General features: G+C 48.9%; 1 protein-coding gene across 2 annotated transcripts in view; it reads left to right on the forward strand.

Annotated features, from left to right (window-relative positions):
- The window catches only part of C2cd3 (C2 domain containing 3 centriole elongation regulator), a 126,162-nt gene that overhangs the window by 98,566 nt on the left and 4,565 nt on the right, over nt 1-23,031 (forward strand). For both annotated transcript variants that reach the window (XM_036187331.1, XM_036187338.1), the window contains 4 exons: nt 1,411-1,572; nt 4,205-4,425; nt 6,901-7,816; nt 13,730-13,841. In XM_036187331.1, coding sequence (XP_036043224.1) covers nt 1,411-1,572; nt 4,205-4,425; nt 6,901-7,816; nt 13,730-13,841 — 1,411 coding nt within the window. The remainder of the gene's footprint in view (nt 1-1,410; nt 1,573-4,204; nt 4,426-6,900; nt 7,817-13,729; nt 13,842-23,031) is intronic.

The raw sequence follows: 23,031 nt of genomic DNA on the forward strand, positions 1-23,031 counted from the left end.
AAGTACTTCTAATATAGAAGCACTTGTCTGCCTGGATTTGATTCCCCAACACTGCAGAGGGATACGATTTTAAAACAGACAAAGTAGCTGATAGACAGTTCTCCGAAGAAGATATGCAAGTGGTCACTGAGCAAATGAAAAGATGTAAATCAAACCAAAATGAGATGCAGCTTCCTACCCATGGCAGTAACTGTTTGAAAAGAAACAAAAGATAATGCCAAAGTGTTAGGAAGAATGTGGTGGAGCGGCTGTAAAGTTGTCCAGCCGCTTTGCCAAACAGTTTGGCAGTTCCCTAAAAGTTTAAACACGGGGCTGGAGAGGCGTGTCCCCAGTGAGGTGCTGCTCTTCTGGAGGACCTGAGCTCAGCTCCCAGCATCCACAGCAGGAGCTCAGAGCTGCCCATAACTCCAGCTCCAATGGATCAGACACACTCCACACTCAAGCATGCATGTACACACAAAAATAAGCAAGTAAATAATACTTTTTAAAATTTAAATAAAAATGGAAGTTTAAAAAAAGGAAGAGTACTGACAAGTTTATATTATTTCCTAATATATATATCATATATTATAACATAAGAGACTTAAAAATCTATTGTATGATCCGATTTGTATGAAATATGAATAGACAAATAGTAAGACAAAAGATAAGTAAGTAGTTGCCTCAGCTTCAGGGTTTCAGGAGGAAATGGAAATGGTTGCTAATGGATATGGAATTTGCTTTTAGGAGCTGATAAAATGTTCTAAAACTGATTTTCAAAAAGGAGTAGATAACTCTTAATATACTAAAAATCACTGGATTGTATTTCTTTTTGGTTGTTTTGTGTTTTGTTTTTTGAGACAGGGTTTCTCTGTGTAGCCTTGGCGCCTTTCCTGGAACTCACTCTGTAGACCAGGCTGGCCTTGAACTCACAGAGATTCACCTGGCTCTGCCTCCTGAGTGCTGGGATTAAAGGTGTGTGCCACCACCGCCCTGCTTGGATTGTATATTTTAATTGGGTTAATTGAATGCTGTATGAATTACATCTCAGTAAGACTGCCTAATTGTCAAGAGAAAGAAGATTGTTGTGGTCACATTCTTGAATATCATGCTTAGGGATTAAAAGATTTGTTGTATAGATTAAAAGAGGCAGAGCTGGAATGATAGTGCTGACTAGATTAATTCCTGGTGAATCCTTACAGCGACTTACTCTTGTTGGTAGAGCTGTGTTTTAGAAAACTCCCTCGGGCTCTAATGTGGAGAACAGGAGGAAGTGGACTGGGTGAGACCAAAAGCAGGTTTCTTTAGGACCTGCGTGATTGAGAGAGCTGAGCAAGCCGGTTTGGCTGCAGTGGTGGGCAGAGGTCTGCAGTGTCAGCCCATGACAGTGACTCAGTTGTACACTCGGAGTTCACTCCCGGTTTCCCACAGAAATGGCACCATAAGAAGGCAGGCAGCACGCCATGAGGAGCATGTGCAGAACATCCGCCGGTTTCACGAGTCCCTACAGCACGGGGAGGCAGCCTTGGCAAGTGACGAGAAGGTCACCACGGCGCCTTTGTCCTCCCACACCTCCATTCTGACTTCTCTGAGGTGAGGACCTGCAGTGGGACAAGGCACGGGAGCCATTGTGTGTGGAACGCAGGGGAATGAGCAGTGGCAGTGTGGGTATGGCATTTCCATTCATTGCCCCTTCTCCAGAAGGTTCTGTGGAGTGACCTCATGCACATTAGTGTTGAGCTGGACCTTGGAGCCTCGTAGCCTTTCTCACAGATGAGTCTGTTGTTAGAGCCCTTTATTCCTTCTGAGGGCTCTGACAATAGTCCACCTGTAAATCCAAGAACTCTAGCTTGTCCACCAGAACTTGTTGATGCCACCCTCACATCTAAAAAATGTCACATCTTTACAGCTTACAAACCTCATCCTGTCCATGGCCGTTATCTTCACAACCACATCCTTAGTCTGCTTATCTATCCAGCCCACACTTCCCTGTCATTGTGTTGGACTAGTTAGCAAAGAATCATTGTAAGAAGTAAACATACTGAGGATCACAAGATCAGCCCAAGGGTATTGAGAGATCTGGTACAGTGGAAAGGACTTGATTTCCCTGTTAAATAGCTTTGACCTCAAGGCCTGCAGCCCCAGTGCAGGAGATAGCCATGGCCAGATAACTACAACCAGGGTAGTGAGAGCTGTGATTCCTGACCAAGAGCAGACAGGAATGAGTGATCCAGAAAGGTGAACATGACAAGAGCTAAAAACAGCACGTGTGGCCTTTGAAAGAAGAGGCTAATAAATGGGAAGGCTGTTCTCTGCAGAAAGAATCTCTCCAGATGCCAGAGGTATAGAGTATATCAAGATTGGGGAAATACTGACTGTACAGTTTAAAATAATGAGTTAAAGACGCAAGAGGTGGGCCAGCAAGATGGCTCGGCAGGTAGAGGCGCCTGCACACAGGCCTCAGGTCCTGAGTTCAATCCCAGGGTCTCACACAGCAACAGAAGAGAAACAGCTCCCTAGAGTTGTCTTCAGTCCACACACACACATACACACACACACACACACACACACACACATACACACACACACACTAAATTGACTAAATAAAATTTAAGCGCAAGGAGCAAGGCAATTCTTTAGGCGTTGCTCATAAAGGGCCTTGGCGCCTGGGGACCCATGTGTGACCTGTAGAAAAGTACTGATAGACCTGTGTCACTGGCAAGTGTGCAGACCCTGAATCTGTGCCAGCACCTCTGATGGAAGGAAGCCCTGGGGTTGCAGGTTTTCTACTCCGGGCCACGTGTACTCTCGCTTGCCCTCTGCTGCAGGCATTCATCTGTTCAGGACGTAGACCCTAAATGACTCGGTGACACCGCCACCATTTGAAAGACCGAATCCTCTAGTGATAGAACAAGGATAAGCCTCGTGCTCTCCCTTTACTTGGATGTGACTCAGTCTGGGCATCTGTTCCTGGATAGTCATGGCCGAATTAGAGAAAGTTAATGAAATACCAAGTAATGTGAAAATGGCAAGACTGAGGAGAGGAGAGGGATGAAGGAGAGAGGTGACCCAGTGATTTCAGGGAGTAGACTTGGAAAAGTCGTGAGCAGCAACCTTAAAAGATGAATGGAGCCGGGCAGCACTCGGGAGGCAGAGCCAGGTGGATCTCTGTGAGTTCGAGGCCAGCCTGGTCTACAGAGTGAGTTCCACAACAGGTACCTGGATCTACACAGAGAAACCCTGTCTTGAAGAAAAAAAAAAAAAAGAATGGAAAGAAGAGACAAAGTAGAGAGAGCTTTTTCTCAGGTTTCATAATCTGAAGAAGTGTGAGAAGGAATGGACCAGGTTGGGACAGAGCCCATCTAGTGTCCTAGAAAAAAAACCTAAGACTTGGAGTCCCAGAATCGGAATAGACACATACTACCTATTATCCTAGACAAATCGCTTACGTTCTCTGAACCTGAAATTCTTTATTTGTAAAGTAACAATTACTGATCTCAAGTGGCTGAGAATTACCAGGGTAGTGTATTTGAAAACATAAACTCCTATACAAATGAGGGTTGATGTGACTCTCCACTGGACAGTGGTGAGAATGAAAACGGGATATTTTAAGGCATTCACCTATGTTAACTTACTCAGTTTGCTCGGGGCCCAGCACTATGCCGGGTGGGTATGGTAGATGTAAGGAACTGTCGCTGAGTCGCAGTCATAAGGAAAGTAGAAATGAAGTCAACAGGCTCAGTGATTGAGAATACAGGGGAGCGAGATGGAATTCTGGAGACAAGCTGGAGAGTCAGGGAAGGCTGGCTAGATGAGGGTCAGGAATGACTGAGAGGTAACAGGAGTGAGGCCAAGTGAGGACTGACTGCCACGATGAGGGCCAAGAATGGTTGCTTGGACACCATGTGTTATGATACTTGCTTGTAATCTCAGCTGAGACAAGACTATAGCAAGTTCCAGGCCAGCCTGGGCTGTACGAAGCCCTGTCTTAAAGAAACAAAACAGTCTAGGAAAAAGAATGGTTCCTTATGGGAGGGTTGTGTCTTTGGGAGGTGGAGCCAGAGTTGGCTCTGGCAATGGAAGGTGAGGGCAAAGGGCTGGTTGAAGAGGTTAGTAGTTCTAGGTTCTATACAGCACTAAGCCAAGTGAGCAGTCCTGCCTTGTGTAGTGTGAAGATTCCTGTAATCACTATGAATGACCTCTTTGTCACCCTGCCCTTCCCCAGGAAGAATCTGAGTGAGCTAGATGAGATCCAGAAGTACTTCACCCAGAAGCTCAGCAGGCCTTTCCTGCCCTTCAGCTCTCACAGCTCTCCTGCTGTCTCAAAGAGCCAGGAGAGCCAGAGGGACTCAGTGGGCCCAGGAACCAGCAGCCAAGACCCCGAGGACCAGTGCATCCTGGAGAAGTCCAGTAACCTGGTGCTGCAAGTCAGCTCCCTAATCTCAGGTATGGCTCAAGGCTGTTCCTGCTCCAGCTTTGATCACTAGGGGCCAAGTCAGAGGCCACCTGAGTGTCCACCCTCGGGTGGCCTCCATCACGAACACAAAGGACAGTGGTGTGGACAGGAGCAAGGGGCAATAGGAAGAGCACTGGGCTGAGAGGCAGGAGACCGGGTCCCTGGTTTCTGGCATCAGCTTGTTATGGACACTGGGCATGCTCTTTTCTTTCTTGACCGGTCATTCCCTAACCAAAAATGACAGGTGTGGGTTAGATGATGGCCCCAGCTGCTCTTGAACTTGTCTGCACCTCTGTCTTTCAGGGGAAACTTAGCTACAAGCATATTTAAAATTCTAATTCTCAGAGTACAGAAGTGTGCAAGTTTTTCTTTTTTGTTTGTTTGGTTGGTTGGTTAGCTGGCTTTGAGGCAGGGTATCACTATGTACTTCAGGCTGGCTCCAGATTCACAGTAATCTTCCTGCATTGTCCTTCCAAATGTTGGATTGCAGACATGCACCCACATACCCAGAACAAAGTCTGCACATTTACAGTTCACTGTAGAAGACCTGCGTGGGTCCATAGTTCACCATTCCAAGATGTCCCTTAGAGCAGGCCTCATTTAGCCTCCACACTGGTATTGAGAGGTAAGGGAGGTAAAAATCTACATGTCCTGAAAGACACTCTGGGTATACCCCGGAGTGGACTTACACTCCATATTCATCACCATCAGGCCGACCAGACAGTTGTGTCTGCTGCCATAAACTTATACTCTGTCCTGAGCCAAAGAAGCTTCTCCCAAGAAAGAGTGTCACAAGATGAAACAAGAGAGACCTTAGCAGGATACACATGGCTACAGATGGGGAGTCCCTTCACAGCAATGTAATAAAAGAACAGAAGGATTGAAGCTGGTCTTGACGCCAAATTTGGAGGTTTAACACTTACCCAGAAAGAAAGTAAGGATTCAACCCAGTGGCCAAATATGTGCAAAGCCCTAGGCTCCATCATAGTGCTTCTTACAGAAGGAGGAGGTGTGGAGAAAAGGGGGTTCTTGGCTAGGAAATAACAGAATAAGAACTTATTTTCACAGAGACAGTATGGATTTGAAGAGAGCTGATTCTCTACATCTGGGAAACAGTTCAAAAGTAACAAAAGCCTGCTCTGTGTCCATCCCACTTCAGTACACTTTTCTGAAGAGGGCCCTAGACAAATAGGTATGAGTGAGTCACTGATGGGGTCTCATTCACGCTGCATCTGTGTAGTAGGCCTTTGCTGGCCCCTGAAGTCAACAGGAACCAGACATGTGGGCCTTGCCCTGAGACACTCACAAGCTGATGTGGGAAACAGCTTTCCACTGTAGTGTGTTCTCGTGTGCTTCCTTATGAAACATGGCCAGAGTAGAGCCGTGGGGGAGAGGTGATAGGCACTGGAAGATAAACTGGTTTATAAAAGGGAATTGCTCCAAGGCAGTAATTAAAACCAAAAGACCAGGGCCAAATAAGTCCGTGCCTGGTGCCTATTCTGTTTACAGACACACTCCCCTCCGGTTAGTTAACCCTCTCAGTGAGCAGGTAGAGCCCTTAGCCCTGGGAGTCAAATCCGCCACTAGCTTCTGACTTTTTCTCTAAAAGAATCATGCAAACATGTCATTTCCTGTGTCTTTGTTGTTTTTGCTATTACTTATTTGAGATGAGATCTTGCCTTGTTGCCCAGGCTCATTCAAAACTTCTATACTAAAGCAGTTGTCTTGCCTCAGCTTTCAGAATAGCTAAAACCAAAGGCATGTACCATTATGCCAACTTATTTACTAATTTCTCCACCCTCATTTTACCAAAAAATAATTTGAGTTGTCTGGTACTTCTCCCTCCTTATTAAGTGCCTGTACATGCACTATGCAGGGTTTGCCCATTTCTCTCAGAGTACCAAGCCTGTGAAGTGGCTGGTATTGGTCACATTGGAAAGAAGCAGGCTCAGGGGGAGTAATTTGCTCACGACCACAAACGTAACTGTAGAGACTGGACCAAAGCCTGCGTTCTTCCCAGTGCCCTGCTGCTTCCATTCTCTCCTTTTGCTGTGTGTTGATAAGGTTCCCTTGCTTTTATTTTCCAGGTAAGAGAGATAGTTTTAATAACTGTCATCGAGCAGGTAAATGAGTGGACTCTGTTTTGGTTTTGATATAGGTGATTACTGAAGTAAATGGAAGCATGAGCATGCCCGTCAGGACCTCAGCTCCCGAGAGATCTGAGCGTGAGCTCTTCCACAGGTGTCTCCACAGCTACAAATAGATTAGCTCCCAGCCCCATATAGAATAAAGTACTAGAAATCATACTGCTGTGAGCACAGTTTCACTGACTCCTGGGTGAATTAACTGTTGGGAGGTTTCTTTACAGTCTGATCGCAAGGATGCTTGGGAAGCTAGAGGCCGGTGAGGAAACAGTGTGGTCTGTAGCCCTGCATATAGTAAGAGTGGTATCTGTTGCTATTCAGATCTGCAGACTATCACCAGAGACTCACAAGCAGCTTTGACTTCCCACCAAGCCAGGAGTAGAAGCAGAGCAGTCACCACCCTCCCAGATGCTCAGGACACCGAGGCCATGAGAGGAGGAAGCACCAGTCCAGAGGAGCCACTGGCAGGAGCTGGAGAGGCGAGCACAAATCCCCTGCCTGCCCCTGTCCTTGAAGAGGCTTCAGGGAGAGGAAGGGTGCTGCGCGAGTCAGTGGGGCACAGAGAAGCCGTCACGGGGGTGCAGAGCAGTGAAGACACCCAGGTGGACCCAGACCTCAGTGATGAAGACTATGAAGAAGACATTATTGAGCCCAGGACCCTAAATGAAATTACCACAGTGACGGACAAAACTAGCCCCTGGTCCAGTTTCATGTCAGACATGAGTGAGGTCTTCAGCCCTCAGCCCAATGAGGGACAAAGGGAAGGAGGCCCCTCCTGTCCTCTAGGACCACTCTCCAGAGAGGAGCTTAAGGTCAGAAGTAGCTTGATGTGCAGTCCACAAAAGGCAGTCAAACCCCAGTCTATAGAGGGCTCCCCTAGACAAAGTGTTGCCTGTGAGGGTGGAGCCTATAAGACCAAGGTTGAAGAGTCTGCCTCAACCAAGCCTCAGCTTGTCCCAGGCCTGGCATTCTCAGGAGCCCAAGAGAACAGTGATTCTGTTGGATGGAGCTCACCACACATCAGCCGGGACAAGAGGCCCATGCCAGAGGTCCTGGCTGAGAGTGAAGCTTTCTCCAGTGAGTTCAGCGACTCTTCTGAGAGCTTTGAGAAGTTTCCTCCACACCTGCCCTCCCAAAGCAAAAGGGAAAACCACAAGGAGCCACCCGTGGACTCCCCTGCTTCAAGGCAGAAGCAGGCAACAACCGGACCAGAGGCATCCACGAGGCAGAGCCTCCTGTATCCTTTGGTGTTGCCCACAGGCGGGTACTAGGCCATCTCTCCCTGGGCACTTGGGGTGCTGGTGTCAGGCTAAGAGTGAGTGGGACCAGTGGCCCGTGTGGAATGCACTGGAGGGTGTAGGACCCGGGAAGGCTCTTCCTTCAGAAATCTCACTTGCATGATTAGTGCCTTAAGTCTACCACTGAAGCCAGGCTTGGTGGCGCATGCCTATAATCCCAGCACTGGGGTGGGGAGAACTGGGGAACTGGGAGCTCTGGGTCAGTGTAGGTTAGAGCAAGACCTTGTCCAAAGCAAACAAGCAGCAAATCTACCACTGATACCAGCCCCTTCAGGTGGGAAGCACAGACTGGGGCTTGGGTGTTGGTAGCACATTCACAGTGAACTTTTCTGTCTGGCTTCTCCAGTTTATATACTGTGCAGTTTCCCACCTGAAAGCAAGACTCAGGCCCTCCGTTAGAATAAAAGGCAGGCTGGAGCTAGAGCTAGAGTCCCTTGGTAGAACACTTGCCTAGCCTTGGCTTTTATCCCCAGGACCACAAAAAGGAGGGTGGGTATAGAGAGAGAATATTACTATTGACTACTAGTATTTACTGTATGCTAGGAACTTTTAAAATTTGTCACTCAAAGTATTTTAAATGAGTGTCATCTACTCTGCATGTGAGGAAACAGGTTCAGTGACTTTTTTTAAAGATTCATTTATAATTTATGAGCATGAGTATTTTGTGTACCATGCGCATGCAGTACCCATGGAGGCCAGAAGAGAGAGCTGGATCCCCTAGAACAGGAGTTTACAGACAGTTGTAAGCCACCATGAGAATGCTGGGAATAGAACCTAGGTGCTCTAGAAGAGCAGCCAGTGCTCTTCACCACGGAAGCATCTCTCCAGCCCCCAGGATTTAACTTTAAAAAAAAAAAAAGTGAGCCAGGCAGTGGTGGCACACACCTTTAATCCTAGCACTCAGGAGGCAGGGGCAGGTGGATCTCTGAGTTCAAAGCCAGCCTTGTCTACAGAGGGAGTTCCAGGACAGCCAGGGGTACACAGAGAAACCCTGTCTAAAAAGGAAAAGGAAAGAAAGTTGTGATAGAACTAAAAAGGAAGTATCGTTGAGGTAGACTTGCCTAGGCTCAGAATGTAATTACTGATGGAAGATGTGGTGCCTGAGACTCCCCTGTGTCTCCTTTGAAACAATGGCATGTTATAGGAAAGTCAAACACTTAGCACCATCTATATCCTTCATATGGGCTCCCAACCAGCTGATCCTGTGTGCCACACCGGCCAGTGAAGAAAGCTGCTTTACGATAAGAGATCTTCCCATCCTGGATATCAGGAGTCCTGACTTTGACCCTCCAGACCCCACATCTTATTACTGATGTGAATTCAGGTCTAGCCTTCCTGAGCCTGTTCTCAGATCAAATGGAAGACATGACCCCTATCCAACCAGATTTACAAGCTCCTTGGGTCAGTGTCCCTTTTTTCCCCCATGCTCACCCTCACCTAGCATTGCAGAGTAGAAATCAGTAAATACAGATTAAACTATCACATTTCCATAAAATAGAGAAAATCAGATGAGTAGAATCATTGTTTAAATGATTCATTTGTGTGCATGTGGTATATTCATATGTATGTGCTCATGTATATGCATATGTATATATGATCACTGCACGTATGTGCTAGTGCATGTGGAGGCCAGAACCACCTCCATTTTTCTTCACCTTATTTTTTGAGACAGAGTCTCTCACTGAACCTGGAGTTCACCAGTGCAGCAAAACCAGCTGGTGGCTCTTGTGCTCTAGGGATCTTACCAACACTAGGATTACAAGCATGTGCCACCATCCCTGACTTTCTGTATGGGTGCGGGAATCCAAACTCGGGTCCTGCACAGCAAGTACCAACTGAGCCATTCATTCCCTGATTCATGATACAGATCAGAGAAAAACCTAAGTATTACAGAGATCAGGAAAGGCCTATGGCTGTGATTAGGCCCTCCCAGCAGGCCGCCCCTTCTGAGTAAAGCCTCTCCCCAGACTCTCAGAGCTTCTGACATCCCTGCTGTCATAGTCAGTGTAGTTATGGTCAGATTGTTGTCAGGGAAAGAGCTGCCACATGTGCCCAGGCCTCAGGCTGCTTGAGTTCAGACCTTCCATTCTTTCAGACCATACACTAAGTCCCAAGGACAGAGCAGCCTTTACTAAACTCCACTTCCATTGTCTGGTGAAAGGCAGGTACAGGCAATTGCTCCAAGTACTTTGGTGAGACACAGGAGCAAGAAGAGAGGCTGCTTTAGGCCTCAGAAGTACAAAAAGAGATGGGTTGGAGAGATGGCTCAGAAGTTAAGAGAGGACCTCACAGAGGACCTGAGTTTAATTCCCAGCAACCACATGGTGGCTCACAACCATCTGTAGTGAGATCTGGCGCCCTCTTCTGGCATGCAGTGACATATGCAGGTAGAACACTGTATATAATATGATAAATAAATAAACCTTTAAAAAAAAGAGGAAGTACAAAAAGAGATGTGAGGAATGGGCCTGCTGGTGTGGTAGGGAATACCTGTTATGCCAGCAGTCAGAGGCTGGGACAGAGCAATTTTCCAGCCTGGGAAAGATAATGTCTCAAAAAAGAAAAAAAAATAAGCAAATGTCAACAGACCACTCAGGATACTTTTACCAACAAGAGATGGAGACCATCTGGCCTAAAGCGTGGAGTGTTGGAAGATGAGAGAAGACACAGGATCAGACAGAAGGTGGGGATGAAGAAGAAATTCTCAAGTGTGGCTGACGCTTCTGTCACAGGTTACAGGTTGGCGATGTCTTTACTAGATAGGGAAGCACAGAGAGCTGGTCTTGGAGAAAGATATGTCCATGGTGGACAAGTATCCACAGGACATCCAGGAGGAAATGTGGTCCTTGATTACAGAGGATCAAGTGAGCATCTCAGACATGAAGACAGCCAGAGAGTAGAGCAATGAGGCGCTGGGAGTGATGTCTTAGGGTTTCTGGTGCTGTGAAGAGACACCATGACCACAGCAACTCTTAAAAGGAGAACATTTAATTGAGTGGCTTACAGTTTCAGAGGTTTAGTCTATTACCATCATGGTGGGCAGCATGCAGGCAGACATGGTGCTGGAGAAGTAGCTGAGAGTTCTACGTCTCGATTCACAGGCAGCAGGAAGGGAACTGTGACACTGGGCATAGTGAGAGCGTGGAACCTCAAAACCCACCCCCACAGTGACACACTTCTTCCAACAAAGCCACACCTACTCCAGCAGGGCCACACCTCCTAATAGTACCACTCCCTGTGGGGGCCATTTCTTTCAAACCACCCTAGGTGGCATGCAGACAGAAGATTCCTAAGGACTGGGGGCACTGGGGAGGTGGCATGCAGACAGAGGGTTCCTGAGGACTGGGAGCACTGGGGAGATGGCATGCAGACAGAGGGTTCCTGAAGACAGGGGCACTGGGGAGGTGGCATGCAGACAGGGTTCCTGAGGGTTGGGGGCACTGGGGAGATGGCATGCAGACAGAGGGTTCCTGAGGGTTGGGGGCACTGGGGAGATGGCATGCAGACAGAGGGTTCCTGAGGACTGGGGGCACTGGGGAGGTGGCATGCAGACAGGGTTCCTGAGGGTTGGGGGCACTGGGGAGGTGGCATGCAGACAGAGGGTTCCTGAGGACTGGGGAGCACTGGGGAGATGGCATGCAGACAGAAGATTCCTGAAGACGGGGGCACTGGGGAGGTGGCATGCAGACAGGGTTCCTGAGGACTGGGGGGCACTGGGGAGATGGCATGCAGACAGAGGGTTCCTGAGGACTGGGGGGCACTGGGGAGATGGCATGCAGACAGGGTTCCTGAGGACTGGGGGCACTGGGGAGGTGGCATGCAGACAGGGTTCCTGAGGACTGGGGGGCACTGGGGAGATGGCATGCAGACAGAGGGTTCCTGAGGACTGGGGGGCACTGGGGAGGTGGCATGCAGACAGAGGGTTCCTGAGGACTGGGGGCACTGGGGAGATGGCATGCAGACAGAGGCTCTAGTTTCATGTCCTGGACAGAAGTGAGGATGGGTCCCATGGTGGGACGTGTGAACTTTAGGAAGACCTTGCAGTGGTAGGAGAAGACCACATTTCAGTGGCTAAGGGAACTGGTGGAGAGGACAGCTCCAGTGGACACCTGTCCCCTGCACACTGCGTCAACCAGAGCAGCAGCCTTGTGAGGTCAGACGCCATTCCAAGCCTGTTCCCTGTATCAACTAATCCTCCTGATTGTCAGCTGACTGGTAACTAGAAGGAGGGTCTCGGTGGGGTGGGAGGGCGCAGTGTTAGTGTCTTTCTAAATGTAAGACCTTGTACACTCTCACAAACAGGAGAAAGAACCTCATAGTAGACTGTCACCCTCAGGGCAAACAGGGCGTAACAAACTAAGGAGAGCTTCTGTGTTCAGGTCCAGCTGACCCCTCCCAGCAGTGCCCCTTCCCCACCTCCCAGCAGTGCCCCTTCCCCACCTCCCAGCAGTGCCCCTTCCCCACCCCAGTGCCCTTCCCCACCTCCCAGCAGTGCCCCTTCCCCACCTCCCAGCAGTGCCCCTTCCCCACCTCCCAGCAGTGCCCCTTCCCCACCTCCCAGCAGTGCTCCTTCCCCACCTCCCAGCAGTGCTCCTTCCCAGCCTGTAACCTTGGCTGAATGCGGCTAAGGGTAGTAAGAGCGGCACCAGCAAACAGGCCCAGCCGCCCCTCCAGTTCTGGAGATAGCCTGGGTCACAGGGTCCACCCCACCTCTCTAGGAAAATCAAAGGCTTATATATGTGGGTGCATGTCGTCCATTCAGGAGATATTCATTGAGCATTTATTCCGTCCCAGACTAGGTAATGGGAATAGGGCTATGAAAATGGCACGTCTCAGCCCTCCTGGAGGCCACTCTGTCCTAAGAGAAAAACAATAAAATGGCAAGCTGGGTAAACAAATTAAGTCAGAGCCATACTTAGCCGCTCAAACAGAAACCCTAAAAAAAGCACCACAACAGTCCCTCTGTCTCCCTCAAAATTAAGGCAATCTGAGTCAGTGCTGTAATTCAACAGCTCTTTGCGCTTCTAACAGCAGCTTACTAGGAAACAGAGAAGTCCGAGGTGTAGCCCACACCTTTATAGGTCAAGTGCTGCCACGCCTCCCCAGCCCAGCTCTGGTTTTTCAGTGTGTGCAGAGAACAGCCAGTGGGCAGGTCCTCCCAGGACCAGTCACCTCCATCCTGGTCGAGGCACTGCCCTTGGGTGCTGCCTTTCCACCCTCCCTGTGTCAGAACATGACTTTTAACCAGCAGGTACCGGGGTAACTGAAGGACACTGCTATCAGGAAACTTGAAGAATACTGCACACATAGGAAACTAAATATGGGCCGGAGAGATGGCTCAGTGGTTCAGAGCACTGGCTGTTCTTCCAGAGCAGGGTCAATTCACAGCACCCACATGGTGGCTCACACTGTAACTCCAGTTCTAGGGGATCTGGTGCCCTCTTCCAGCCTCCTTAAGCACCAGGCATGCATGTGGTACACAGACATACATGCAGAGAAAACATACATATAAAGTAATGATTTGGAAACAATCTTATAATAATTGAACATTCTTCTGTGTTACAGACTGCTTTCAGGGAGCAGAGGATGAGGGACCATGGCTAAGGTCAGGAAAGGTCTTTCTGGAGGAGGTTGGGATGTGAACTCATTAGAGACTTAGATGAGGGACGGGAGGGAGGACACGTGTTAGGAGAGGGTGGGGTCTTCCGGTGAGGGAACTACTTGTGCCAGGATTCACGGACAGGAGGAAGGAGACGAGGCGAACACAAGTGGTGTGACTGAGGTCAGGTGGGGTGCTGGTCTGGCATGAGGGTGGACTTCTAGGTATTTTTGTCCCTTAACTACCATTGCAGCCCAGAACCTATTGTGGTGCCCAACTTCTTTCTGCCTCCCCAACAACTGGAGGCTTCTCTCCGCTTGATCTCCTACTCTCCAGCTCTGCCACCACCGGCCACAGCTGACCAGGTAAGTGCAGCCACTGGCCTCCCTTTCCTGTCCAGTCAGCTCCACTGCCCCGAAAGTATACAGCACACAGAGCTGCCCCGAGCCGTCTCCCTGGGGAAGCTGCTCCGGGGTCACCACAAATAAGAAGTGCATCCCTAGGGGACCGTGACAGCCTGTCAGGTCCAGATGAAGAGCAGGGTAGTAGAGGAAGTGTGTCTAGTTACTGCTTACAAAACACCCTGATAACTCTTCATCAGCATGAACGTCAAGCAGCTGGGACGTGTATACAGATCCCTGTTCTCCACTTTTCTGCTCTGACTTAGTGCCTGGTCTTCACTGCAAGGAACAAAACTAATAATCATAATATTCTGATATAGATATATAGATGTATGTCATAGATACAGATTCTGTAGATAAATGATCTACCTTTGTGTAACACAAATCCTAAACAAACAAAAAGCCAGCCAGCAGGTATGGTGTCAGAGGCCTATGACTCACGCATTTGGTGGAAACAGTAGGTATCCGGAGTTCTAGCCTGGCCTCTTTGAGCTCATCTTTTCGAAAGAAAGAAGGAGCTGTCCAAGATCCTGTCTCAGGCTACCTTGCCATGTCCCCAGGGCCAGCTAACGGCTTTTCCTCCTTGGGCTCCCTCTGGAGAGAATGTGACCTAACTTACATTCTAACAAATACATAGACTGCCACATTTAAGGTGAGGGGCATAACATAGGGAGAAAGGAGCCAGGGACTGGTGCTGTGTAGTGGACACAAAGCAGCCGCTGCCCCAGAGCTTTCAAAACTTTTTTTTTTTTTTTTTTGGTTTTTTGAGACAGGGTTTCTCTGTGTAGCTTTGCGCCTTTCCTGGAACTCACTTTGGAGAACAGGCTGGCCTCAAACTCACAGAGATCTGCCTGCCTTTGCCTCCCGAGTACTGGGATTAAAGGCGTGTGCCACCACCGCCTGGCCAAAACATTTTTTCAGAGACAAATGTAAGTTATAAGAAAATGTGCTTGCTTGTTGACTGTGGCAATAGCCCCTATTCGATACTTCCATGACTTAGACATTGTTCTAAGTATGCTACAGTCGACTGTTTTAATCTTCCAGCAACTGGGTGGGCTAGCCAGAATCTCCCCACTTAGTAAGTACGTACATCAGGTTGGCACTGCAGCAGGCTACCAGACAGAAGCAACTTAAAGTAGAAAGGCTTCCTTCAGATCGCAGTCCATAGTCCGCGGCTGCATTTATTGTAGCAGAAGCTCCCTACGTCAAGACAGACGAGAAGCAGGTAAACGGAGAAGGGCCAGCAGCCAAACGTAACCACCAGAGGCTCATGAACCTCCAGCCAGTCCCTCCTGAAACTCCCAGACTCTCCCAAAATAGAGCCACCAGCTAGGGATCCAGCCTTGAGTACATGAGACTTTTGAAGGAACACTTAATTTAATATCCAAACCATGACAGTGAGCAAACTGAGACTCTGAACTTCCTGTCCACAGCTCCTCACATGAAGAAACTGATGACTGAGTCTCTTTCAGAGACTCTAGGGAGTCAAGTGAATCTGTTTGTGTCTCCAAACCCTGCCCTCTGCTTTCCACCTGAAATCCCAACACTTTGCTTCTTTTGTTGTGTGTGTGTGTGTGTGTGTGTGTGTGTGTGTGTGTGTGTGTGTGTGTAGGTACTGAAATTACAATGTACCATCACGCCCAGCACATGGAAATGTTCTCCTAGCCCATCTGCCTTGGCTTATTAAATAGACTTCATTTAGCAGTTAACAATGTAAACATTACCCATGCCTCCCCAGAGGCTGTGTTGATAGGGACAGAGTTGGTTCTGACTGGTCCTGAGAGCCCTGTGTTAACGAGTTCTATGCTTACTCATAGCTAACAGGCCGAGAGACAGTTGTGTGATGGTTCTCAAGAGAAGTGTTAAGATGTCTGAACCGTTCACCGGCTTTCTTCTCCCTCTCTTTCCAACCTCCCCAGCGTATTTCCAAAACATCTGTTTGTTTGGCAGATAGCTCAGTCTGAGGTCCTGTCTGTCTTAGTGGAGCCCTTCCAGGGGCAGCGATGCTGTTCCCTCAAGGAACCTGTAGGCATTTGTGGTCCTGATTCCCCCTCTGGCTCACCTCCTTCCTCTACACCTCTTCTGACATCTCACACACATGGCCAAGCCTTCTGCACCAGGCTTTGGGGGCTGTGTCCAGACACCGAGCACCAGCTGGAGCACAACATTCATGAAACAGAACACTGGACCTGCTAGTGGGTGACCAAAGGACCTGGGGCACATGGCTTGACCTCTCTGGGTCTCGGGTTTGTTCTAAGTAACAGCAAGCTAGTAATGCGTGGTTAACAGGATGCGGGGGAGAATTAAGTAGGCACACTTGAATCCTCCCTGCCGCCCTCTGGCCAAGTGGGTGAAGGCTCACGGAGTCGTGCATCACAGGAAGGGCTCCTTCCACAAGTCACTGTGACAGAACTACCAGACAGAATGCTGTTCCTGTTTCTGTGTTTGTGCCTCTGGGATGGCGTCCTCCTCACAGGGACAGACTGTCTTTGGTCTTTCCGAGACAGGGTGTGGGAGAAAGAAGAGATGAGAACCTCCCTTCCCTTAAAGGGCACGCTGAGTTTCATGCAGATGAGACCCATGCAGGTCTCCCCTTTCCCTGGCTTGCCCGCAGCGGAACTCCGTTGCTTGCTGCCCTTGGGACCACTTCTCTCCTTAGAACTGCGTTGGTCCCTGTTAGGATAACCAGTGCCATCACAGTTGGCCCAGTTCAGCACTGGAAGGTCTCAGATCAGGAAACCCCAGGAGATGGATTTTGGCTGGAAGCCTGCTGGTGCTGAAAGTCAGATCGCCTGTGTGTTTAAGTCACTGCTATGAAACTTCCCTAAAGCAAAATGGAGCTGCCATGTCTTGTTCCAGCAGTGTTAATAATAAAATGGAAAATTATAAAGAAGGGGACCTCGTGCATGTGTGCCTGGTATCAAGAACTACGGCAAATGATACCTTGGCCAAAGGCACTGCAGCCTCCCACGGGAAGCATTCCTGGGGGCTGTCTGCCCAGCACTGTTGACACAGCCTTGGACTGGTGCTGCCCTTCTTGCTGGTCCTTGGACACCCCTTGTTAGGAGGACTTGTCTTCAGTGAACGTATGTCTTTTTTGTTGCCATTAGAAACTCACTGTAAGCGAGGGTACAGTGAAACCACCTAACTATACCACTCCACGGGTGAAAAGAAAGGTTTATTCAAACTGCCAAGGCTGTCTCCAGGGAACAAAGAGAACAAAATAGCAAAAGGCAGAGAAGCTATGTTTGCAAAGGGAGGAAGCGTGTAAGGGGGAACAGCCTAGGAGTTAGAGTTGGCGGAGGGGTTACTGTCTAGAAGAGCCTGGGAGCTGTGTGGAGGATGTGACATGTGACGCAGCTATGTGTTAATAGGGAACTAGATGCCCGGAAGTAGTTGGCTGTAGGAGCACATAAGGAAAGTAATGGCTTTTCCTGACGGAAACCCATTTCACAAGTTTCTGAAGAATCCACTAGCAATCTTTCTGTTTCCCAGGTCAGAGTCCCCTGAGCTGAGCCCATGGTGTCATTTATGACACTGTCAGGGGCACTGCCATTATGGGCAGCCCACTTTGGACCTAACACTTCCTTATGCCATCCCCTTGGGATACGCCATGATTTGTGGCATACATGGTCCAAACTGCAGTGTTTCCTGCTTAATCCTAAATAAAGACTGCCATTCTTTAGCACCTCTGTTATGTAGTTGGACACTAATAATACAGGTACCAAAAGTTCAGAGAAACGTGAGTTTTTTTTTTTCAAATTCACTTTTTAAAAGCACTGAAATAATTTCCATGGCTTGTCAGAACTTTGAGTGTCTTATGTTTACTTTAGAGTTAATTGAGAATTACATTTGGACAGAGACACCATAATCATCTCAAAGTTTGGCGTTTCTGAAGGTCTTAAAAATGGCCTCCATGAGAAACATGCCTGCCACACAAGCCTGAGGGCCTGAGTTCAGATCCCCAGCACCACATTAAAGCTAAGTGACAGTCACAGTGGACACAGGAGGAGACAGGAGGGTCCTAGGAGCTGGCTGGCCAACCAGTCTAGCCAAAGCCCAAGTTCCAGGCTCAGGAAAGGCTCTGTCTCACAAAATAAGGCAGAGGCCAATAGAGGGAGATGCACTGCCTCAACCTCTGGCGCGCACACACACACACACACGCACGCACACGTCCTCACTTTGAGGAGTTGTAGTGTTTGACGTTTAGCCACATCCTTGCTGTGCTGGTGCACTTCCTTCCCTCACATCTTGGGTCTTGCTGGGCGGGCGGTCCCCCTGCAGCTTGAGGAACTTCCTTTGCAGTTTCACATCACGTGGACCTGCTGGGAACCAGGACTCTCGGCTGTGGTGCCCTCAAGCAGCTTTATTTTGAAACTGATTTTCTTTGGCTGTGGAATTCCAACTTGGACTGCTGTTTCTTTTAGCATTGTAGAGATGCCTCAGTAGGGTGTGCCTCAGCTGCCGAAGTGCTTGCTTGTGTGCAGAGCCTTGGGTTCAAGCCCGGCACCACATGAGCTGACATGGTGGTGCATGCCTGTAATCCCAGCTCTTGGGAGACAGACAGCAGGATCACAAGTTCAAGATAACCTTTGAGACTCTGGGGAAAGACTAAAATCCTCATCTTTAGACTTCCATTGTTTCTAGTGAAACGTAAATGTCTCCGTTATTGTTCTCTTGAGTGTTATGTGGCCTGTATCCTTCAGCTGCCTTTAAGATCTCTCTGTTGCCAGGCAGTGGTGGCTCATGTCTTTAATCCCATCATTACAGAGGCAGACGATCTCTGAGTTGGAGGCCAACCTGGTCTACAGAATGTGTCTTGGCCGGCTGTCTTGGCTTCTGATCAGCATAGCTACAGTGTTTCTAGTTGTGGAGGCGGGAGGGGCAGGGAAGAACATGCTGGTCATTAACAATGCTGACAACATTGCAGCTCTTAGGCTGGGTTATGGGTTTATAGAGTTCATTTTTATTGTGCTACATTATTTGCCTATGTTATATAGAGTCATTGGTATGTGGTGAAGTCATAGAATCTTACGTAATTAAAATTTTCATGGTAATAAATGGCTATGGGTTTGGCGCAGAGCAATAGGACAGTGGCTGGGCTGACGCATGCAGTCAAGGGAAAGCTTTTATTTTGTTTTTAAGGTGAGTGCTTTGCCTGCATTTATGTATGTGCACTACATGAATGCCTGGTGCCCATGGAGGTCAGAAGAGGGCATAGGATCCCTTACAACCAGAATCACGTGTGATGTGAGCCACCATACGGTACTGGGAACTGAATCTGTCACCTGAGAGCAGTCGGTGCTCTCAGCCCCCAGGGAAGGCTTTATGATCTGAGAGCTGCAGCCTCTGTGCACAAGGCTCTAGAGAAGCGGAGGTGGAGATGCCGCTCAGAGGGGCAGGCCTGTCCTGGTCAGAGGCATTTGATCCAGAGCACGGGTGGGCGCTTGCATTTGGAGGAGAAAAACCACACCCTGAAAGGGGAAGACAGAAGTATTCTAAAGCAGGTAGAGGCTGTGGTTGGGTGATGGAATTGCTACCTGGTGGAAACGGAATTTCTCAGTAATGTTCCAGGCATTCTGCAGCTGAGAGCAGTGAGAAGCGAGGGGGGTGGGGGGGATCTCTGTATTGGGGCTTCCTTCTGAACCCTGGGTTAAACACAAACCACACGCAAACACCTGTTTTCACAGAGAGATCCTTTATTAAGTGGGGAAGAAAAGTTAAAAGTGGCAGCTTTCTGACTCAGGCAGGAAACAGCAGCAGATGACCTTGCAGGTGTCATTTTAAGAGGAGAAAAGGGGAGGTCTGTGTTAGAATGGCCTAGGACAAGATGGTAAAGGAGATGGGGGGCCAGGGGGAAGGGGACAAGGGAAAGGGGAAGAGGTATTTGTCCCAGGGGGACAAAGGACTGCCTCTGGATAGAGGAGACAGACGTGGCCCATAGGAAAATGGTGGCATATAAGGTTAAAGGGAGAAACCCTGTGTTAGGACAGGGTGTTAATTAGGTGAACCAAAGGGGACTTTTGATTGCTGAACTTTGGTAGTCAGCCTCAGGAGGACAATTTGGCCAAATAAGGGAATAGACCTTGGTGGCAAGCTTTAGGAATGTAATCTAACAGTTTTTAGCAAGGCAGAGGGAATGGAGAGAAGGACAGAGCCTGCCAGAGCCACATGCTTGCTCAGGTGGGCTAGTGTCCCTTCAGAAGGCAGAAGTGCAGTCTTAACCTCCATTTGTGGGTCCCATGTGTTCTGCAGCCTGATGTGTGACAAAACTTTCCCTAGGGAAACAATACACACACATCTACTCACCCCAGATGGGGATCCCATGATGTACCAAAGTAAGGACACCACAAAGTCCAATTTGGTGAACCATGAGTTTTATAGGAGCTACATACAGGAATATGGGGGGTTACTTCAGGAGCAGAAATGACTCAAAGGCAGCTGCATCACCCATGCCCATGACAACTCACAAAAGCTGGGAACCTGGAGCACACTAAACACCCTGCAGTACATTCAACAGGTTAAAGAGTGTCCTTTCCAGGACTAAACCTCTTCCGGGCAGCTCGGCTAGTCTCAGAATCTTTGCAGCTTTTCTTCTCTGTGGCATTGTCTGAGCATCAGTGCTTCTCACCTTCACTTCTGACAGCCTTATAAGGCCCTGTCCTGGTCAGTTTCAGGAACTTCCTGAAGCTTTTCTCAGTGGTTTAACTTTTTCTTAAGGAGCTTCCCTTCAGGATGGAATGTTTGAATCTCATAGGAAACTTACATAGCACCTCTTAAAGCAGTGGTTCTCAGCCTTCTTAATGCTGTGATCCTTTAATACAGTTCCTCGTGTTGTGGTGATCACCAACTATGAGATTATTTCACTGCTGCTTCATAACTGTAATTTTGCTACTGTTATACATCGTAATGTAAATATCTGTTTTCTGATGGTTTTAGGCGACCCCTGTGAAAGGGTCATTTGACAACGACCCCTTTGACAACCTCCCTCAAGGGGTCATGACCCAGAGGTGAGAACTACTTCAGGACCTAAAGCCAGGCCTGGCTCTTAAAACTAAGGAACAAGCATACTGAAGGTCGCTGGGCTCTTTCCAGCCTATGGTTAGGACCACTGTACATTGTCAAGCTGCTTCAGGGCCAGGACAAGTGGCCCATCCCCAAAACAGGAGAGAGCTTGCAAGTGTAGGAGTCACTGCCCTGAATTCCTTAGGCTAAGAGAAGGCCTCACGCATCCTCTTATGTAGGAACAATGCACACAAGCCCAGGAGCCTCCCAGATAGTCTCCTCGTGAGCATCTGTGAAAACGGCTTTCCTCTCTCCTTCCCACAGGAGAGTGGATGTAGGGGTCACATCAGATCTTGTATCTTTCATCTGTCAGTTGGGCTGTCTGGCCTTACAGGGTGGGAGGACAGTAATAGCAAGTACCACAAGAGAGGGTGTAGAGGCCAGGCCTTCACTCACCCATCCCGTGACTGCTCACATTTTGTCTGTCCCCTCAAGAAAGAAAAGGGGGGTGAAATGTGGCTGGCCTGGCGGGAGCCTGCAAAGCCATCTGGTGCCCAGGCTTACACTCTTCATGCATGAGTCAGATTCTGCTGCCTCCACCACCTCTTGTCTCTTGAGATGAAGTGACTTCACTGGGACGATATCTCCATTGCATTCATGTCTGGTTCTATTTGCAATGGGCAAACTAGTTTTATCTGCTTCCTCCAAGGGAGAAGACATCCCTGGTAGCTGAGGAGAGGAAGGAGAGACTCGCTGGCCCTTCATGGGGAGCCTGTAGCTCCACAGCAGAGCCAGCTTTCTAGGTCCAGACTAGATAGGAGCTGCCTCGTGAGTTCTCTTTTTATGATGTTAGGATCGAAGTCAGGACTTGGTGCATGCCAGGTAACTGCTCTGCGGACCCATATTCCTCACCTGAGCTCCTCATACTTGCAGAAACACAGGCCTCCGGACCACTCACAGACGTTTTCAATGGCCATCTACCTATATTAGCATTTAGGAGAAACAGAGCCAACGGGAAATATGGAGGACAGAGCCTTATGGGGGTTTGGGGAGAATACAGCAAAGATGAAGGTAAGGCTTTGAGAGTTGTGCAACTCAGAAGAAACCTTAGGAAGTCACCCCAATCAGGTGGTACCAATGGTATGTGCCCAAGAGGAGTTAAGAGAGAGGGTTCTGGGCTAAAGCAGTCAGCAGGCTAGGAATTAAAGAGCAAGAGGCAACCTGTCCTCTGAGCCTGGCCTCTGCTCTGCCTTCAGACTGGTTCTTCTCCTGTTCCTTGCCTTCCCCCATCAAGCCCTGCCTCTGCCTCCTTCATGTAGCAGCCTCAGGTTAACCACAGACATGGAGCCAGACACATTTCTCCATAAACAGTGAGTGTAGGAGGCAGGAAGTAAAGACGGGCCAGGAATGACGGCCCTGGAGGCCTTGGGCTGCCCACCTCGCTCAGTGACCGTCAGCATTGCATACATTGCCCAGCAGGTGAGCTGAGACATCACCGGGCGGGGATCTGCTGCTGGCTTTCTTGGGTCTTGGGCAGTGTGCTGTCTGGTCTGGAGAGGCAGAGCTGACTTGATTTTTGTATAGGATCGTGACTTCTGAATCCAGACAACTGAAGTTTAAAGTTCGGCTTTGCCTGTAGACATAACCTGGCACAGGTTAGCTGTGTGCTTTCTTTATCTGAAAAATGGGCGAAGTGGAACCTGCCACCTACAGTTGCTTGTGGAGTGACTCGGTCAGATATAGTGTGTTGAGAACAGTTCTTGCCCCTAACACAGAAAGTGCCATGAGTGTTAGCTATCTTATTTTTACTGTCATTATTATCCAGATGTCTTCTCTTCTAAGCTATTCCCTTCTGGCATGAGGGAAGTAATGCTGAGGCAGAAATGTTGGGAGAGGGGGTCATGATCCAAAACTTGGAAACAGGAGGGACACTAGGAAGATGCAGGGCAGCCCCAGAAGTCTGGAGAGCAATTTCCTGAACCACAGCCCACACCAAGGGTATATCCCTAGCCACCACAGTCACTGCCTGTCACTGAAGCTAAGGCTTTGCAGGTCCTGTTCTCCCTGGAGCCAAAGCATTCCCCTTCCCTTGGGTGCGCGTGCTTCCTAAGCCCAGTGGCACCAGAAAAATGCACAGTCCCTCACAGTC

This window comes from Onychomys torridus, chromosome 1 (genome assembly GCF_903995425.1).
Source record: "Onychomys torridus chromosome 1, mOncTor1.1, whole genome shotgun sequence".
NCBI classification, from domain to species: domain Eukaryota; kingdom Metazoa; phylum Chordata; class Mammalia; order Rodentia; family Cricetidae; genus Onychomys; species Onychomys torridus.